The sequence below is a fragment of the Nannospalax galili genome, unplaced genomic scaffold (genome assembly GCF_000622305.1).
Source record: "Nannospalax galili isolate Female #2095 unplaced genomic scaffold, S.galili_v1.0 scaffold471, whole genome shotgun sequence".
NCBI classification, from domain to species: Eukaryota; Metazoa; Chordata; class Mammalia; order Rodentia; family Spalacidae; genus Nannospalax; species Nannospalax galili.
In genome coordinates this window covers 1,594,476-1,614,457 of record NW_008330333.1, presented here as the reverse complement: position 1 = coordinate 1,614,457, position 19,982 = coordinate 1,594,476, and the positions used below count along the sequence as shown (strand labels likewise).

Here is a 19,982-nt window from a genome sequence, read left to right as displayed (position 1 = left end):
TCCTCCTATATTGTTCAGATGTTTTGTCTCCCAAAATTCAAATGCTGGAACCATAACTCCCAAGGGGATAGTATTAGGAGGTGGGGATCTTTGGGAAGTGTTTAGATCGTGAACATGGAACCCTTATTTTGTGCCCTTATAAAAGAAACTGTAGAGAGCTAGCAACTCCATCCATGTGAGGACCCATCAAGAAGGCACTTTCTAGTTGGCGGAGGAGGTGCACGCCTTTAATTCCAGCATTTGGGAGGCAGAGGCAGGCAGGTATCTTTGAGATGAAGGCTGGGGTTACAGGGAAACCCTGTCTCAAAAAACAACAAAAAAAGGACACTTTCTATAAACTGGCCCTTCCTTACCAGAAATGGAATCTGCCAGCACCCTGGTCTTGACTTCCTGACCTCTGGAACCAGGAGAAATAAATTTCTGTTGTTTGTAAGTGACCCCATTCATAGTCATGTGTAATAGAACAGACTAAGCAGCTTCCTCACCCAGTCATGAAGATACCTGCTGGGGATTGTAACTCAGTGATAAATAAGAGTTTGATCCCCAGAATCCACATATATTTGGAAGGAAAGAACCAATTCAGCAATGCTGTCCTCTTACCTCCATACATGTTCTGTGATGTATATGAGAACACATTTTTACTTTAAAGTAACAATGTTACTTTAAGTTATATGTATGTGTGTAGGTATGTGCACATGGGTGCAGGTGCCCATGGAGGACAGAGGCATTAGATCCCCTGAAGCTGGGGTTGCAGTTTGTTATGAGCTGCCCAACGTGGGTGCTAAGAACAGACCTTAGGTCCTCTGGAAAAGCAGTATATGCTCCTAACCACTAAGCCATCTCTCCAGCTCCCACAATACATCTTTAAAAATAAAAAAAATATATCAAAATGACACAGGTAGAAGCAGGAAGATCAGAGGCTAAGGTTATCCTCAGCTACATAGTGAGTTTTGCCATTGTGTTGTCAAAAAGTTGAAAGATGAACAGGCGCCAGTCTGCCCCTTCTGGAGGCATACTTCAGGACAAATCTAGGTCCTCAGCATAGACATACCTGCTGCCACACACAGACACTCATACCTCCCAATCATACACAGTAAAGCTGTATTATAATTTTCATCTTTGGATATTCTCTACCTCCCTGAGTTGGAGGTGCCATAATCCTGGCCTTGGTACTGGGTCACTTGGCTATGGGGCCTATGGTAGAGACTTAACTGTGAAGCTGTTTCCTGTTTTGTTTTTTTTAAGAGTTCACATAATAAAATTCACCCCTTTAAAGTACACAACTGTCTTTTTTTTTGGATATATTTGAGGAACCATCAATCCAGTAAGAAAACCCATGCCTATTAGCAATCACCCCTCATTTCTCCCTCTTCACAGCCTTTAAGCAACCACTAATCTATGTTTTGTCTTTAGAATCTGCCTATTCAGACATTTCACATCCATGAAATCATGCAGTGTGAGCTTTGCCACCTGTTTCTTTCACTAGGCCAGGTTCATACATGATGTAGTTTATCAGTGCTTCCTTTCTTCTTAAGGTTGAGTAATATTCTGCTATTTGGACTAAGCACATTTTGTCTATTAATTCTGTCTACCATGTTCTTTCTGTATATCCTGTAAATCTTTTTATGTGCTCTTGATCCATCTTGGAAGAGTCCAGCTACAGGTGGTAGTCTTCAGTACAGCCATAAGTCAAGAAAGCCACTTAGACTTCTGTTCCTCAGCTACCCCTAAACTGGGAATACCTCAGCTCCACTGACATGCTTCTCAAACACTAATATCTCCTATGTCTCAGAATTTCAGCAGTTTCAGTAAGAGGCAGAACCCAATACTTTTGATGCCTAAATTCACAGAACAGTGATTTAAAGATTGAACCAGGCACAGCAGCACAGACCTATAATCCCAGCACTTAGAGGATAGAGGCAAGAGACTCAGAAATTCAAGACCATCCTAGGCCACATAGTTCGAAGACAGCCTGGGCTACATGAGACCTTGTCTCAAAAACCCAAGAAAAAATAATAAAAATATACCCAGTGCCAAGGGTGTTGACCCAGAGGACTCAGGAGGCCAAGGCTTTAAGACTGCTTGAGTTCAGGAGTTTGAGGCCAGCCTGGGCAGTACAGTGAGACTTTATCTCAAAAACATCATACCAGATCAACCAAGCAAGCAAGCAAAGATATGGTTAGTAAATCAACCAAAGAAATAAAAACCCCAACTAGACATCAGACCCACTCCTAATTGTAGGGGTGTTGACTAATTGTGGTCTAAAGTATTATTTGAATTCTGTTCATGGTTTTCTTTTCCCTAAAATAATAAGAAAATAATCTCCAGGGTTGCTGTAAGAATTAATGAGTTAAATCCCTACCATGGGAAAAATAAAAGGGGTTAGGGTCTGGAGAGATGGCTTAGTGGTTAAGAGACTGCATTTTTCCAGAGGACCTGAGTTTGGTTCCCAGAACCTACATCTGGAGACTCACAACTACCTATAACACCAGCTCTAGAGGATCATTCAACGCCTCTGGCCTCCACAAGCATCTGCATTCATGTGCACATACTCACACATAGACACACACATATACATATAATTAAAACTAACAAAAATTGGGCTGGAGATAATGGTTCACTGGTTAAGAGCACTGGCTCCTCTTGCAGAGGGCCTGGTTTTAGTTCCCATCACCCACATGGAGGCTAACAACCACCCCTAACTCCAGTTCTAAGGGATCTGATGCCCTCTTCTGCTTTCTGTGGACATTGCATGTACATGGTACACTTACAGGCAAAAAACATACACATAACACTTTTGAAATATTTAAAAAGTTTGGGCTAGAGAGATGGCTCAGTGGTTAAGAGTGCTGGCTGCTCTTGCAGAGGACCTGGGTTCGATTCCCAGCACCCACATGGCAGCTACGAACCGTCCTTAGACTCCAGTTCCTGGGGAATCCGAAGCCCTCTTCTGACCTCCGCAGTGTTAAAATAAAATTTAAATTTAAAAAATTTTTTAAAGTTTAAAAAATTTTAAAGTTATAAAAAATAAAGATAAATCTTTTGAAAAATGAAGTCTTGTCTGTGAAGCACTTACCAACATCTGTTATTCATGAAGTAATTGAAGTAATCAATAAGTATTCTTTATTCCAATGGGAAATGTTTATTCCAAAGCCAAAACAGCAGAACTATTTTAAGAGATTTAAATTTCCCTTAGGAATGTAGCCACTTGTGATTAACAGGGTAGTCTGTGAGTGATGTGACCTGACAGGCTTCCAGGAAATAGTCTAAATTGTGACCCAGTGGATCCAAAACCTCATGAATTAACAGGAATGTCAGGCTGTTTTACTAGCAATTCAAGAATTGTGATGATTTGGTCCCTTGTATTCTGGCAGGTGACAGCTGTTTATATTAAAGATATGTACTGCTGGGCATGAATGCATACCAGTAATCCCAGCATTCCACTGGTTAACACAGGAAGATTTCGCATTTGAGGCTAGCCAGGTCTATACAAGAGATCATCTCAACCCCCATTGTGAGGAAGGGCAAATATACTACAATTGCACAAAAGTAAATTGCAAAAGGAGAAACTATTTGCAAATTATATATCTGATGAGAATTTGATTCCAAAATATTTGAAGAATTCTTATAACTCGGCAATAACAACAACAAATAATCCACTTTAAAAATGGCCCCAAGCTGGGTATGGTGAGTCACATAAGTAATCCCAGGCCCCAGGAAGCTAAGGCAAGGGGACCACTGCAAATTCAAGGCAAGCCTAGCCAGCCTGGACTTACAGAGTGAGACCCCATCTCAGAGGCACCAAAACAACCAAATCAAAAGGGCTCAAGAGACAGAGGCAGGAGTTTTACTCCAAGTTTAAAGCCAGCTTGGTCTACACAGGGAGTTGTAGGCCAGCCAAGGCTACATATAAAGACCCTGTCTTGAAACATCAGAAAAAGAAACCTCAGCCCGGGTCCTCTACAAGAGCAGCCACTGCTCTTAACAGGCTGAGCCATCTCTGCAGCCCCTTCTTTGGCTCTTTAGAGGCTACAATTATTGAAACACGAAGAATTTCTAGCCATGCTATGTATGGTTTGAGTGTCACACCCCCTCTCCTCAAAAGCTGACTGGCAACTTTATCCCACTGTGGGACACTAACAGAATGGAAATGCATCTAGCCATGTTTAGAAAAATGGCTTGGGTTAGGGTCATTAGGGGGAACCTGTGATTGAACCCTGGCAGCTCTGTGAGAAATCAAAATATACCTGTTCTGTGCCTCTTGTCATATGATGGCCTGAGTTGCCCTAAGACTCTGCTAGCAAGAAGCCATAACCTGGCAGGCACCATGGACCTCCAGAACCATGAGCCAAAAGAATTCCTTTATATAGTTACCCAGTTTCAGTTTTTTTGTTACAGCAACAAAAACAAAACAAAAAGTTACATTAGCCTTTGGGGGGTTACACTGCCATATGAGCACATAATGACAAGTAAATAATCTTTAGAAAATAAATTTATTGTTTATGCCTATGTTTAAAAAAAAAACCAGAAGTTTTGAATAGTCATTTCTTTAAAGCGAATATATAAACAGTAAACACATGAAGAGATACCCAACATCATTAATCATCAGAGAAGAAAAGATCAAAATCATGACACACCGCTTCACATTCACGAGGACAGCAAAAAGACAAAAGACAGAAAAGCTGGACATGGAGGCATGTGCCTGCATACAATCTTGACACTTGGGATGAGGAGGCAAGAGGATGAGGATCAGGAATTCAAGGCCATCTTCAGCTAGAGTTGTGAGTTGGGTGACAGCCTGTGCTCCATGAGATCCTGTCTCAAAAACAAAAAATAGCAAAAAAAAAAAGTAAATGGTGTTGAGGGTGTGGAGAAACTGGATCCCTCATACACTGCTGGTGGGAATGTAAAGTGTGGCGCAGCCACTTTGGAAAACATTTTGATACTTCCTAGAAAAGTTAAACATAGAATTGTATCACCTAGCAATTCTACCTTTAGGCATGTACCCAGGAGAAATGAAAACATAAAACTTAAACATCAGTGTTCACAGCAGCATTGTTCTATTCACAGTAGCCAAAGAGTGGGGATAATACAATGTCTATCAATGGATGGATGAACTAAATGTCCCTTCATACAATGGAACATTATTTGGGAATAAAAGAAAGTCCTTATGTGAGATACAATGTGGATAGACCTAAAAATATTGTGGTCAGGGGCTCAAGGCAAGAGGGATTGGAATGACTGCAAATGTTTGAGGGCATTTTCTCTATGATGCTGACATTTAGACTGTAATGGTAGTTGCACAACTCTGAATACACTATACTGTAACTACTGAACTGTACACTTTAAATGCACAAAATTTCTGGTTTGTGCAATATTTTAATTAAAAATGCAGTAAAAGAAAGTGACATTTTAGTTTTAAGAACAATCAAAAGGAATTTCAGCAGTCTATTGTGCTGTCAGTAGTCACTGCTAATTTTGTTGAGAGTGATAGTTGCATTATGGGATGAGTTTACAAATCCTCATCTGTAGTAGATGGAGAAAGTGCTCTTCAGATGTACAGACCCTCTCATCTGTCAATGCTTCCTTTCTCCTTGGATCTCCTTGGGGACAACTCAAGGACCACACATTCCAAGCAGAAGTTACCCCTGGCCCCAACCTGACATCATTAAGTGCTAGGCAACACCCAGAAACATGGCATAACCTATAGGATGCCTATGGGCAAGAGCTACATGTGGAAGGAGAAAGGTCATTTTCTTACTTTGGGGCCTGTGAAGGTAATCTGGTTGCAAGGGAAGCAGGGCATCCTCTTATGTTGAGGCTCTGGTAAAGCCTCATCTGGGAGATGAGGGAACTCTCTGAATTCGGTATTCAAGGGCCTCCTCCTACGCCATCACTCTTACTACCATCTGTTGTCTAGAGATGAGCCTTATGCAAAGGAAAACCTGCCTGGGGGCAGGAAGGCAAGGCAGCATCACAGTCTTGACACTTTTGGGAAAATAATCATGTTGAGTGTTTGTCACAGTAATTCAAGGACAGAGGTGAATAGGCACCCACAGACACTAAGCAATTACTTAACCTGAAGGAAGAAACACATTCACTAAGTCTATGAAATATCCCAAGTAGCAAAACTCTAGAAAGTGTTCCTATGCCAACTCTTATAAATATTCTCTCTGGAGATCCTCTTTGACTAGATTGACTAAAGATACACAGGTGTGGTAAGTAGGCCAAATGATGGTTCGCCACATTCATTCACATCCTAATCCTCCGAATCAGCAAATGTTACTTTAAGTAGCAAAATGGACCTTTTGTGGATGGTAAACATTTTGAGATGGGGAGATTATCCTGCTGGGCACAGTATAACCATCCTTCTAAGAAGGCCAGTGGGAGACAAGGTGGTATCATGACAGAGTATGAAAGAATGTACTTTGAAGATGAAGGGGTCACAAGTTTTTGTTGTCGTTGTTGTTTTTTGTCTTTTTGAGACAGGGTCTCCCTGTAGCCCCAGGTGGCCTGGAACTTGCCATATAGACCCGGCTGGCCTCAAACTCAGAGATCCGCCTGCCTCTGCCTCCCAAGTGCTAGGACTAAAGGCATGCACCACCATGCCTGGCTAGGGGTCACAAGTCTTAAGAATGCAGGTGGCTACTAGTTGCTAAAAAAAAAAAAAAGTCAAGGAAACTGATTCACCCCTCAGAGCCTCCAGAAGGACCAGCCCTGTCCACAGGGTGATTTTGATTGAGTGAAACTGATTTCAGACTTTTAACTTCCAGATGCATAAGAAGCTTGTGTGAAGCCATCAAGTTTGTAGTCATTTGTACAACACCAGTAGAAAACAAATATAGACCTAAGACTCAGAAGTTCCTAAAAGACAACAGCAAAATGGGCCTAGAGGAAAGGGTAGGAAGAGAAGGGAGCAGAATGAGAACTATGAAGGCCCTGGCCAGTGATGGGATGTGGACTGGAGAGAGGTAAGGGGCAGGCTGAATATAAAAGTAGTGACATGATACTGATGCCTTCAGGAAAATGCCAGGAACTCCTATTTGTGCACAAGGTAGTCTATCAATCTGCCAAAAGAGGATGGGAAACTGGGAAAGTGGATGGCTTTCCCAGGGTAACCTAGAATTACATACTATTTGGGTTTTAATGTCTACTTTGAGAAAACAAGAGTGGGATTAAATGGTTTTCCAGACACAGTTCTGGAACTCTAACATTTTATACATTCTTCTGTTATTTAAAAAATGCTATCAAAGCACAATTTACCTATCATAGCATTAACCCATTTCAGTGATTTTTGTAGAGTCACTGAGTTGTACAATTATCACTATATCCAGTTGTGAACACTGTGATCACTCCAGTCATATTCTTAAAGCTAATGGCCTATTTGGGAAAGGAGAACAGGCAGAATTCCCTTGTCAACCTCCAGAGCAATGTTTGCTTTTCCCTGTAGCTTTTCCTTGTATCTTAGGCTGGGGTTGCTATACCTTTTGTAAATCAAAAGTGCACTGATATTAAAAAGGTCCCTCAGCCGGGCATGGTGGCACACGCCTTTAATCCCAGCACTCGGGAGGCAGAGGCAGGCGGATCTCTGTGAGTTCAAGGCCAGCCTGGTCTACATAGTAAGTTCCAGGACAGCTGGGGCTACAGGGAGACCCTGTCTCAAAAAGACCAAAAAAAAAAAGGTTCCTTAAATGCAACTTTTTTTTAAAATAAAAGTACCATCTACTTATTAGAAACTCTCTCATCACACAAATATGTATATACTCTCAATTTGTCCTTTGTTAAGAAGTTAGGAGTTACAGAAATACTAGAGGATTCCCCTGTGGATGTTGCCGTGGAATGCTGATGAACTTCTCAAGTATACACAAGAAAACACTGCCTAAAATGATAGCAAATGCAGTAACTATGGAATTTACTCTTTAACATCATATTTTAGAGGCTAAAGCAACAAGATTTTAACAAGGGGCCACCTGCAGCTCATTCTAATTCATCCTCATTAGTTACTCCCCACTCTGCAGAGACTGCAGTTCTTTGCCCCAACACCCAGATCTGCCATCTCTTTACCCTGTCACCATGTGCAGACAGGTCCCATCAGCCTCTTTTCCGGCTCCTTGTCAGTTGAGTATTCATCCATCACTCCCCAAGGGCCATTTGCTTGGTTTTGCAAGTCATGAAGATACTTTGTTATTTACATGCAAATAAAGGAAAGGAGAGACAAGAAGCCCTTCCCTGGGACTCTAAAGCACACAGCACTCCTTCAGTCCCCATGGTGGAGCCTGTGGTGCTGGTGGAGATTTGAGCTCTGGCGAAAGCTTTTCCCACACTGGCTGCACTGGTACGGTTTCTCCCCAGTGTGGATTCTCTGGTGCAGTTTCAGGGTTGACTGCCTCCCAAAGCAGTTTCCACATTCTCCGCAGGTGTAGGGTCTCTCTCCTGTATGTACTCTCTTATGTCGTTTCAGCTCTGAATTCCATGTGAAGCTTTTCCCACAGTCATCACATTTATAAGGTTTCTTCACTGAATGGGCTGCCTGGTGACTAAGACGTTGCAAACGGCTGCTCAGACTTCTTTTGCCTCCTTTGCTTTTTTTCAACTCTCTCAGTGGTTGGCTTTTGAGGGGACTGCTGATATATTCCAGTTCTCTGCAATGTCTCTGGTAGTTAGCAAATGGCTTCTGAGCATTTGGGGGACTGACCTGCCTCCGTGACAACCGGGATTCACTCATGTTTCTCCCTCTCGGCTCAGGGCTCTGCAGACCATTTCCTTTGGATCTTCCAGGTGACACTGCACATGGCTTTGCTCCTTTGGCCCCTTCCTGTTGTGGATTTTCCTTGTTATCACTTCTCATTCTGGAGGCCTCTATAATTAGAAAGAATATTTTTAATTTTATATACTTGGAAGAAAGAACTTCACCAAAAAGTATAAAATATGTTATGTGGTTTGTCAAAGGGTAGCCTTCTCCTGGAAACTTGCATTAGATTCCTCTGCAGTACCTGTTAACAAAGGAGGTCCTCATCCCTGAGACTGATGAGTCAGAATCTCTGAGGGGTAGGCCTGGAAATCTGCACAGTTAGCTAGTTACTGAGAGTGTTTCTGATTTATGTAAGTTAGGGACCAATTTCTCCAATCCCTTCTTTTCTTCCTATGTTTAGGAAGAGGTATAGGAAAACAAGAACAGGAAAAAAATCAGAACTAAGTATTAATGAATAAAAGAAGGAAGACAGTGACGTTTTGTTTATTTGTTTTGAGACAGGGTCTAATTATATTGCCTAGGTTGGCTCCAAACTCTTGGACTTAAATGATCCTCCATGTGGCTGGGACAACAGACATGCACCACTACACCTGGCTGAGGGTTAACATTTTAATAATTAAAATAACTATTTGATTTTGTTTTTTGTTTTTGACAGGGTCTCCCTAGTCCCAGCCCACCTGGAAGTCACTACATGGACCAGGCTGGCATCAATCTTGCAGAGATCCACCAGCTTCTGCCTCCTGAGGGCTAGGATTAAAGGCACACACCACCATGCCTGGCTAAAATAACTATTTGAATAAATATCTCTCACTTACTTGGACACAGATTGACAAACCCCTTCACTTCAAAGGATGAAGTGGTTTTTCCCATTACAATGTTGATAGCATTAAGTGTTTAGCATAGGCTAGATATGTATCCTAATTAAAGAAACTGCCCACCTTCTGACTGGCAGGACTTAGGATCAAGATGGTATGAGCTAGAATGGACTAAAGAAGCTTGGGGACCAGGAGCAGGACTATCCAACAGGACCTCCTGTAAAGTGGAAAATTTGTTTTCATGAACTGTATGCACCATTCAACATGGCATCCATCAGGCAGACATGACCACATGACTATTGAGTATTTGAAATAGAGCTAGTGTGCCTGAGGAATTCAACTTTGAATTTTAATTAAATTCAAATTTCATGAGCAGCCCAAACAGTTAATGCCAAGTGATTTCCATCAAGGTTTTGTTTTATTCATTTTTTGAGACGGTCTCACAGAGCCAAAGCTAGCCTCAAACTCCCTATGTTGCTGATGATGATCTTAAGCTCATGATCATCTTGCCTCTATTTCCTAAGTGCTGAGATTACAAGTATGCACCACTGTGCCTGGCTTCATCAAGGTTCTTGAGAAAATTTAATGGGGGAAAGAATCATCTTTCAATAAATGACACTGGTACCACTGGATTTCCACAAGCTTCAAAGAATAAAGTTAGACTCCTCTGTGGTCTAAATGTTCACCCTAAATTCACATTGATAGTCCCTCATGTAGTAACACTGGGAGGTGAAGCATCTGGGAGGTAATGGGGTCATGATGCTGGAGTTCTCATGAATGGAACTAGTGCCCTTTAAAAAAAAAATGCTGGAGAGCTGGTCGTGGTGGGGCAGGCCTTTAATCCCAGCACTCGGGAGGCAGAGGCAGGTGGATCTCTGAGAGTTTGAGGCCAGTCTAGTCTTTAAAAAAAAAAAAAAAAAAAAAAAAAAAAAAAAAAACCAAAAAAATGCTGGAGAAAACTTGTTTACTATTTTTTTCACCACATGGAGACACATGGCAGTTGCTATCTCTGATGAATGAGCCTTCCTCAGATACTGTATTTATTGGTACTTTGACCTTGAATTTTTTCTTTGTGCGTATGAGATTGAGTGTAATTGAGGTATATGCGTGTGCCTCTGTGTGTGTGTGTGTGTGTGTGTGTGTGTGTGTGTGTGTACATATGCATGCCTGTGTAAAGAGCTAACAGAGGTCAGAGGTGGATACTGGGTTCTTTATTCTGTTACTTTCAGCCTTACTTTTGAGACAGTCTCTCACCGAACTTGGGGCAAGATCCTCCTGTCACACCCCAATATTGAGGTTACAGGAGCACATACAACCAGACCTAGCTTTTAACAATAGGTTCTGGAGATTTGAATTCTGGTATCATACCTGTGCAGCAAGCACTCTTCCCCACTAAGCCATCTCCTTCTGCTAACCTTGGACATCTTAGCTTCCGAAACTGTTAGCAATACGTTTGTTATTTATTAATTACCCAATCTAAGGGATTCTGTTATAGTAACCTTAAAGACTAAGACAAACCCTTGCCTCACACCGCATACAAAAACTAACCGAAGGGACTTGGAGAGGTGGTTCAGTGGTTAAGAGCACTGGCTGCTCTTGCAGAGGACCTGAGTTTGGTTCCCAGCACCCACATGGCAGATAACAACTGTCCATAACTTCAGTTCTGGAGGATCCAGTGCCCTCTACAGACCTGCCCTCTTCTGACCTCCACAGGCATTGCACGCATGGGTACACTTATATACATGTAAGCAAAAGACCTAAAAACAAATACAATTTTAAAATTAAAAAAAAAAACTAACTCAAAATGGTCCAAAAATCTAAATATAAGAACTAAATTTAACTCTTCCTTGAGAAAAGCACCACTGTAAATCTGAATCCTTTCATCAGGAAATGGAATTTTAGATATGACATCAAAAGCCCAAGCAAATAGAAAAAAAATGGATAAATTAGACTCTACCAAAATGAAAAACATTTGGGCCAGCAAAATTGCTCAGAGGGTAAAGGTGCCTGCTGCCAAACCTGATTACCTGAGTTTGAACCCCAAGATCCACATGGTGGAAAGAGAGAGCTGACTCCATTAAGTCTACATGCACACCATGGCATGTGTGTACCTACACACATTCAGAAATACACAAAACACATAAAAATGTATGTTTTTAAAAAAACTAAGCCAGGCGTGGTGGCGCACACCTGTAGTCCCAGCACTTGGGAGGCAGAGGCAGGCGGATCTCTGTGAGCTCAAGGCCAGCCTGGTCTACATAGTGAGTTCCAGGACAGCTTGGGCTACAGGGAGACCTTGTTTCAAAAAGAACAAACAAACAAAAAAACAAAAAACTGAAAGGACAATCCACAGAATGGGAGAAAACATTTGCAAATTATAGACAAAGTCTAGGATCCAGAATACATAAATACTCTTAAACCTCAATAAAAAGACAAATGGTCCAAATTGAAAATGGGCAAAGGGGGGCTGAAGAGATGGCTCAGCAGTTAAGAGCACTGGATGGTTCAATTCCTAGCACTCACATGGTGGCTAACAACAATCCATAACTCCAGTTCCAGGGGACTCTGACGCCCCCTTCTGACTTCCTCAGGCATTGCACAACACAGGTGGACTTACAAACATGTAGGCAACACACTTATGCACATAAAATTAAAGTATTGCTGGGTGTGGTGGCGCACGCCTTTAATCCCAGCACTCAGGAGGCAGAGGCAGGTGGATCTCTGTGAGTTCAAGGCCAGCCTGGTCTACACAGTGAGTTCCAGGACAGCTGGGGCTACAGGGAGACCCTGTCTCAAAAAGACCAAAAAAAAAAAAAATTCAAGTATTTTTTTTAATGGGAAAAGGACCTATGTATTTTTCTATAAAAGCTAGGAGTGATGACAAGGTCTATTACCCCAGAACTTGAGAGATGAAGGCAGGAGGATCAGGAGTTCAAGATCAGCCTCAGCTACATAGTCAGTCTGAGGCCAGCCTGGGCTACATGTGACCATATTTCAAACAAACAAAACACAATTACAAGATATACAATTTATCTTTTAAACATTTTTTATTATGTCTATTTTGTCAGGGGAGGTGGGTGCTCATGTGCCACAGCGCATATGGAAGTCAGAGGACAACTTGCAAGAGTTGATTCTCTCCTACCATGTGGGTCCCAAGGATCAAATTCAGGTTATCAGGTTTGGCAGCAAGTGCCTTTATCAAACTGAGCCATCTTGCTGAAGAAGATACACAATTTCATAAACGTATCAAATGATGCTAAACTAATTTAGGGAAATAAAAATCAATGCCTCAAGAAGATACCACTTCACACTTGATACAATGGCCATCATAATAACTGACAGTAAGTTCTGGGAGAGACGTGGACAAGCACCCTCACATTTTGTTGATAGGAGTATAGTATGTTACTGCCACTTTGCAAACTAATCCAGTGGTTCATCAAAAAAGTTAAGCACAGACTAAGTGCAGTGGTGGTACATGGCTTTAATCTCAGCACTCATGAGGCAGAGGCTAATGGATCTCTGTGAATACAAAGCCAGCCTGGTCTACTTAGTGAGTTTCAGGCTAGCCAGGGTTCCATAGTAAGGGTTCCTTGTCTCAAAAACAAAAGTAAACACAGAGTTAACCTATGATCTAGAAAGTCTATTCATACACAAATACATAATAGAAATAAGCCAGGTATGGCTATGCATGCCCATAATTTCAGCATTTGGAAAACTGAGGCAGGAGGGTCACAGGCTTATGTTAGAGACAGACCCTCTCTCAAACAAAGAGCCAGCAATGTGGCTCAGTGAATAAAAGCACTTGCCTACATGTGGCTAGCAGCTAGTGTATCATTACATAGTCAAGCTTGGGAGGAAGTCACAGGTGGAACTTCTGTGTGAGGAGCACTATTCTACCACTCTCCTGGGAATCAAATGAAAGGAGACAGGCATCCTATATACACTCAACTCTGCTGAGGTAGAATTGTGTAGGCCACTATCTTTGGGACCATAAAAGCTATACGTAATGAAGCAGGATCTCACGCAGGGTTACAGCTTTTTTTATTGGATACATTACTGAGTTCAGAGAGTAATCAAAGTATAATGGACTGAATGTTTATGCTCCCCAAAACTCATATAATGAAATCCTAACTTCCAAGATGATGGTATTCAGAGGTGAAGTATTACAGGGGTTGGGAGATGGGGAGGGGTATCTCGGTGACAGTGTGCTTGCCTAACACGTTTAATCTTTAGCCCTGGGGAAAAAAAAAATCAGAAGCTTGCTGCTTCTGCCATGTGAGGACACAGAAGAACCAGAAAGGACCCTCACCAGAACCCAGCCATGCAGGTGCCTTGATCTTGGCCTTCCCAGGTTCCATAACTGTGAGAAATTTATATGCTACCCACTTCTAATATTTTTTTATAGGAGCCTAAAAGGACTGTGATACAAAGTATTTCACTGCATATAGAAAAATTTAAAGAGACAAGGCTTTCATCTTAATGCCACTCCTCCAATCCCTGATCTTAATGCTGGATGCTGCCTGCATCCTGGTTTCCTATCAACAAGAATGGCCAAGGGTCACTGTCAGCAGGTCTTAGCAATCACAGGACTGTGTAGAACAGAGCCAGCAATGACAAAGAAACAGACCTAAGGGTTCGAAGCATAGTCAATGTCACAGAAGAGGAGAAACTTGAGTAATATAGAGTGGGGCTTCTTCTTTATTAGGCAGAACATTCTTTAGGCCATTCTAAATATGAGACTGTTTTAAATAACGAAACTCAGCCAGACCTTGCATGACGTTCAAGAACATTTATATCTGGATCTGTCTTTACTTACAAGAAAGTCTGAACAGGACAGAAAACTCAGAGGTAGAATAGTTCTGCCATGCACTGGACCATCAACTATTCATTAAAATAAAATATAATAAAAATGTACTCCATATTTATAGTACAACTACCATTGTTGTAGTTAATTTTATTTTTAGGAAATAAAGGAAATGAACATCACTAAGCATGGTGGTACATGACTTTAATTCCAGCACTCAGGACTGATAGATAGAGTATCAGGCAGATAGATCTTTGTAAGTTTGAGGCCAGCCTGGTCTACTTTTCAAGTTCCAGGCCAGCCAGGGCTGCATAGTGAACTATCTCAAAGCAAAAACAAAAACAAAAGCCATCAATTATTATATACAACATTAAGAAGGTAGGTGCACAAGACCCATGCAACCTTAACTCACACAAAATCCAAGCACAGAAGTGGGGAAGTGGGGAAGAAGCTCCAACCTTTGCAGAGGAACTGTTGACAATCAATAACTACTGGGAGAGGGAGACTTGGTTTTCTTTAGGGCCATGACACTAGATAGGTTAACCAGGCTTCAGTGAATAGACACACACTGAAGGACATTTGGGGACATAAATTTGGCTCGATAAGCCTTAACATGTATGACAGAATACATGAGTATATGTCATATAGACAAATAGGAAATTGATTCAATTTAAAAACTTGTCAGCTGATATACCTTTTAACTTATTTACTTTAATACGTAATTTGGGGCTTAAAAAAAGTGGCTGTGAGCCAACTAATGGCTCACTTCAAGTAAAGGCACCTGTTGCCCAAACCCAGTGACTTGAGTTAGATCTCCAAAACCCACATAAAAGTAGAGAGAGAGAACTGACTCCACAAAGTTGTCCTCTGACCTCCACATGTGCATCGTGGCACTCATACCCTCACCCACACATTATTCATACATACAGACAAATAAGAAAAAAAAATTTTAATTTAAGGTAAGTGTATGTAACACACCTGGTCTATGAATTTGTAGAACCATGAGATGCTTTGATGGAAATAAAAAGCTGATGAGAGGGTGCGAGGAGACAGAGTGTTTACCTGTCCCAGTCAATTTGAGGGCTGGTTCCTGGAGGAGTGAGGATTTCTCCCAATGATGGGTGTTCAGCCGGTCATGAGATTCTTCCTGGGAAGGCTCCTCCTGAGAGTTCTCCTGGAGCTCTCTCCTAGGAGTTTGAGGTTGAAAGTCTGGCAGTTCCTGTTCTTCAAGCTGAGCTCCTGTTTTCTCCAAGAGCACCTTCTGCCCTTGCATACAAACAGCCACCTAGGAAGAAGGGCCATTCATTACTCTCCATTCATTGGACAGACTGAGAGCAACATTCTACTCACTGCTATATAATGACTCCTTTATCTTGGGAAGCCCAGGTAGTGGCCTAGAGGTCAATTTTTATAGAGATCGGTGGAGACCCTCAAAGGAGGCAAAGAGAAGGGCACACAGAATGAAAGAAATTAGACTGTTTCATATTAGCCAGTACTTCCCAAGTAGCTGTCCCAAGCTAGGTCCAGTCACAAGGCCTAGAGTCAAGGTCACCAGAGAAGAGGTGGCAAAAACATCACAATCAGTAATAACAATAGTCCATTGGATTCCCACCCTACATACCTCTCTATTTCTGCTAGAAATAGACCTTATAGGAATAGAAGGGGCCATTGAAAACCATTCTAACTTTCTAAGTTCTGCCCCCAAAGTGCAGCAGTTGGCCAGGAATGGTGTCGCTCACCTTTAATCCCAGCACATGGGAGGCAGAGGCAGGTGGATCTCTGTAAGACTGAGGCCAGCCTGGTCTACATAGTGAGTTCCAGGCCAGCTGGGACTACAGGAGGACCATGTCTCAAAAAAAAAAAAAAAAAAAAACAACCCAAAATAAACAAAAAAAAGTGCATCAGGGGCTGGAGAGATGGCTCAGTGGTTAAGAACACTGACTGTTCTTGCAGAAGACCCAGGTTTGATTCCCAACACCCACATGGCAGCTAACAACAGTCCGTAACTCCAGTTCCAGGGGATCCAATAGTCTCTTCTGTGCTCCGTGGGTATTGCACGACATGGGTGCACTTACCTATGCAGGCAATACACATATACACATAAAATAAAAATAATAAATAAAATATTTTTTAAAAAAGTGCATCAGTACTTAGATTTAAGACTACCCTGCCTAGGCCCTCACCCATTCCATTTTCTAAAGCACAGCTTGCTTGCTTCCTTGAGGCCCTAGCTAGGGTTTGACTTGAGGGATGGAGTGGGGGGGGAGTAATAGTGGGAAATGAGCTGAACTGTCTGATTCAAAGGCTATTAATATGGCAAGCACTTCACTGGAACAAAGTCCTGGGAAGTTCACTCATTGTCAATTTCCCATCCAACAGGTTGGTCTTGACTGCTAAAAATTCTGATTGCAGCAAAATTTCATGAGGAATGTGGGGGTAGGGGGACTCTGACAGTAGAAATTCCAGAATTTTCAGACTACTGAGGTTATGAGGCCCATGAAGAAATAAGAACCTTGGTCTAATACTTCCTCACCGGATGCCTGTGGCTGGGTTTCTGAAATTGTCTTCAGGGTAAAGGGGTTACCAGAAGCTGAAAAAATTTTTTGAAGCCATCTAGTCCTCTGGAGTCTCTAACCAGCCAGGGATCCTGACACAAAATACTGCCTCCATGAGAAAGAAATCCTGGGGCTCACAGAGAGGACCCTCCTTACCCACTGCTTTGGTTTTTTGGATGCTCTGTGTAAGTCTTCCACCAGGGTCACAATCTCCTTGCTGCTCATTGGATTTTGATGCCTGACCCGAGCCTGGATCTCTGGAGGCAGGATGATCAGGAACTGTTCCATCACCAGGAGCTCCAAAATCTGTTCCTTGGTATGTAGCTCAGGCTGCAGCCACTGCCGGCAGAGTTGTCGAAGGCGAGAGAGAGCTTCTTGGGGTCCGCACACTTCTTGGTAACAAAAGCCTCTGAAATTCTGGCGGGAGAGCTCAGGATCAGGGCAGTCTTTTAGTTGAGGGGGCCCCCGTTTCTCTTCCAGCTTCGTTATTATGTGTCTCTCTTGCTTGTTGGAATCCTCAGCATGGGTACTCAAAGTTATCTCCATTTTAGCTGCCATTTTGGGGCTCAGGAAACAACGTCACTCTCCCGGTAAACTGATCAAGTGTTCCGGATCATTGCCCTGGAGAACTCTGAATGCTATGAGAATGGTCAGAACGAAGTGTTAGGGAGGAATGCTGCAAAGACACGGCTTTCTCATTTGCAAGCCTTTACCCCCGACTCTGAAGTCCCTGACAGTGAGAAGAGTTGGTCTTCTGTCAGTTTTTAAAAACTGTCTCCCAAAGGAGAAAGGTCATAACATCCCTAAAGGGTACTGGAGGGAGTATTTCTTTTATTTTGGTTATTAAGCACACATCTTGGGCAAGATGATATAAAGGACTGGCAGATGAAGCCCCAGCAAAAGTTCAAGCTGTCTTACAGGTAGCTCGCACAAACTCTCCAGCATCCTGCAGGCACCAACCTCCAGTATCTTGGGGAGCCCCAGCGTAGAGCCAAGTTAATTCCACAGCGCAGCCAGGGGTTGAGAGCGAGCTCGGAGCTCGCTGCGCGCCACAGGCCCAGGAGCTACGGCTCTGCGGCCCAGCCAGCCGGGTCTGACGAGGCCGCGACAAGGGGGCGCGTAGCTCCACGGCAACGCCGGGTGTCAGCTTCAGATGCCGCCCTCTACACCACGGTCGGAGGAAGCGTAAATCCTAGCGCCCACCTGCGGCGAACCCACCTCTCCGGGGACTAGAGACCCGGAACCCCAGAGCACGGGCCGGGGGCGGAGCCGGAGCCTGGTTGAGGCGACGCCCACTGGCTGCGAGAGCCCACCCACGGGAAGGCCCGCCTTCTCATCACAGGATTGGCTGCTCTGGAACATTGTCCATCGTCGATTGGCTGTTATGTCTATCAATGCAGTCGCAGTGCATCCCGGGACTCGTAGTTCGGTGGCTAGAGGCCCATGAGCTTGAGCCACTAGCTGTGTAGCGCCTGGGATTATCGCTCGGTTGATGAGCGGCTGGGTGATGGAGGGAATTTGGGGAGTTGGGAGTGCCGGGCTCGAATGAGTCTTCCGCTCGTTCGCGATGTGGAGGGCTCGCGGCTCGGCCTCGAATCGGACCTGTGGCCCTCGCAGCTAGGAGGTGTCTCCGAAGTGCGGGGCGCTGGAACCAGAGCGTTCAATCAATGCGCGAAGACCCTTAACTCTACAGCTGGACCTTGACTTTCTCTGACAGCTCGCTTGCTGGTTTACCCCACTTGATGCTAGTCGCCAGTATCTAACCCTCGCACGGACTCACCAGATGCTTGCTAAATAGAAAAATAGTCCGCTTTCCTTCCTCACCCGCAATCTCTTTGAGTGAGCAATCGGCAGACAGAGGAAAGCAAATTCCCGGGAGAGCTGCAAGCTAAAACTTAGGAATGGGGCTGTGTCCTCCCTCAGCCAGGGACTGTCTTGTCTTCAGAGTTTGGGGTAAAGGCTAGCAAAGTGATAACAGACTTGTCTAGGATGTGCAAAGCCTTGGATTCAATCCCCATCTTTTCAGGCAATGGACCAATACATTAAATTTAGCGATGGATGGGACATAAGGGGTCAAGAGGAGTTATGAAACCAGGATAGCATCTACTACACTTTCTTCAGCCCCACAAGTCAACATGTTAGCCTTACCTTTTGCAAGTCTTCCTATGCGTGAAGACAATAAATCTTCTTTCCATCTACTAATAGCTTAACTTTTCCAGAATACAGTTTCCTATGATTTTTTTAAACTTTCTTCACAGCTATTTTTTACTTGTCTTCATAGAAAACTGTTGTTCTTTTGAAGCAAGGTCTCACTGCAATTCAGGCTGGATTCATAATCCTGTCTCAGCCTCAGGGCTGGGATAATAAGAATGTACCAGCATGCTCTAGGAAACTTTTTTTTTTTTTTTTTGGTTTTTTTGAGACAGGGTCTCCCTGTAGCCCCAGCTGTCCTGGAACTCACTATGTAGACCAGGGTGGCCTTGAACTCACAGAGATCCGCCTGCCTCTGCCTCCTGTGTGCTGGGATTAAAGGCCTGCACCACTACGCCCAGCTCTATGAAACTTTTTAAACTAAAAAAGGTTTTCTTGGGGCTGGGGAGATAGCTCAATTGGTTATACTGCTTGTCATACAAGCATGAGAACCTGAGCTCAAATGATTCCCCAGAGCGCAAATGAAAAAGCTAAGAGGAGTGGTAAACTCTTGTAATCCCAGTGATGGGCAGGCAGGTAGATCCTTGGAACTCCCTCAACACCCAGCCTAACCTAGGTGCTGAGTTCTAAGCCAATGAGACACTTTGTCTCAAAAAACAAAGGTGTACATCAAAAAACAAGGTGTACAGCTCCTGAGGAACAGATCCATGATTAACCTCCAGCCTCCACAAACACAGACACACATACAGATAAATACACAAAAAATTTTGATGTAAAAGTTCACATAAAATTAATCTCTGTCTGCTACAAACACTCCGATTACCCCAAAAAGGAAACCTCATACCTACTAAGCAGTTGGTTTCCATTCTAACTGTATGGATTTACCTGTCCTAGGCATACTATTG

At 43.1% G+C, this 19,982-nt stretch overlaps 1 protein-coding gene across 2 annotated transcripts; it reads right to left on the bottom strand.

Annotated features, from left to right (window-relative positions):
- Nucleotides 1–7,677: 7,677 nt before the first annotated feature.
- On the bottom strand, nt 7,678–18,182 carry Znf174 (zinc finger protein 174). Of its 2 annotated transcripts, XM_029570098.1 has the most exons (4): nt 17,887–18,182; nt 17,083–17,564; nt 15,350–15,656; nt 7,678–8,859 (listed from the first exon to the last, which is right to left on the bottom strand). In XM_029570098.1, the coding sequence occupies exons 2-4, from the start codon at nt 17,482–17,484 to the stop codon at nt 8,258–8,260; spliced, it is 1,311 nt and encodes a 436-aa protein (XP_029425958.1). In that variant the 5' UTR covers nt 17,485–17,564; nt 17,887–18,182; the 3' UTR covers nt 7,678–8,257. The 2 variants fall into 2 exon arrangements, with proteins under 2 accessions (XP_029425958.1, XP_008844294.1); XM_008846072.3 differs by having other exon boundaries at nt 15,434–15,656; nt 17,083–18,182.
- Between the last annotated feature and the right edge of the window lie 1,800 nt (nt 18,183–19,982).

Bases quoted from the DNA above. Each gene is read 5' to 3' on its own strand.
- Znf174 (XM_029570098.1), bottom strand. From the start codon at position 17,484: ATGGCAGCTAAAATGGAGATAACTTTGAGTACCCATGCTGAGGATTCC. The intron at 15,657-17,082 runs GTAAGGAGGGTC...CCTTCTTCCTAG, and splicing joins CCAAAAAACCAAAGCAGTGG to GTGGCTGTTTGTATGCAAGG. The intron at 8,860-15,349 runs GTGTGTTACATA...TTCTAATTATAG, and splicing joins TCTACAAATTCATAGACCAG to AGGCCTCCAGAATGAGAAGT.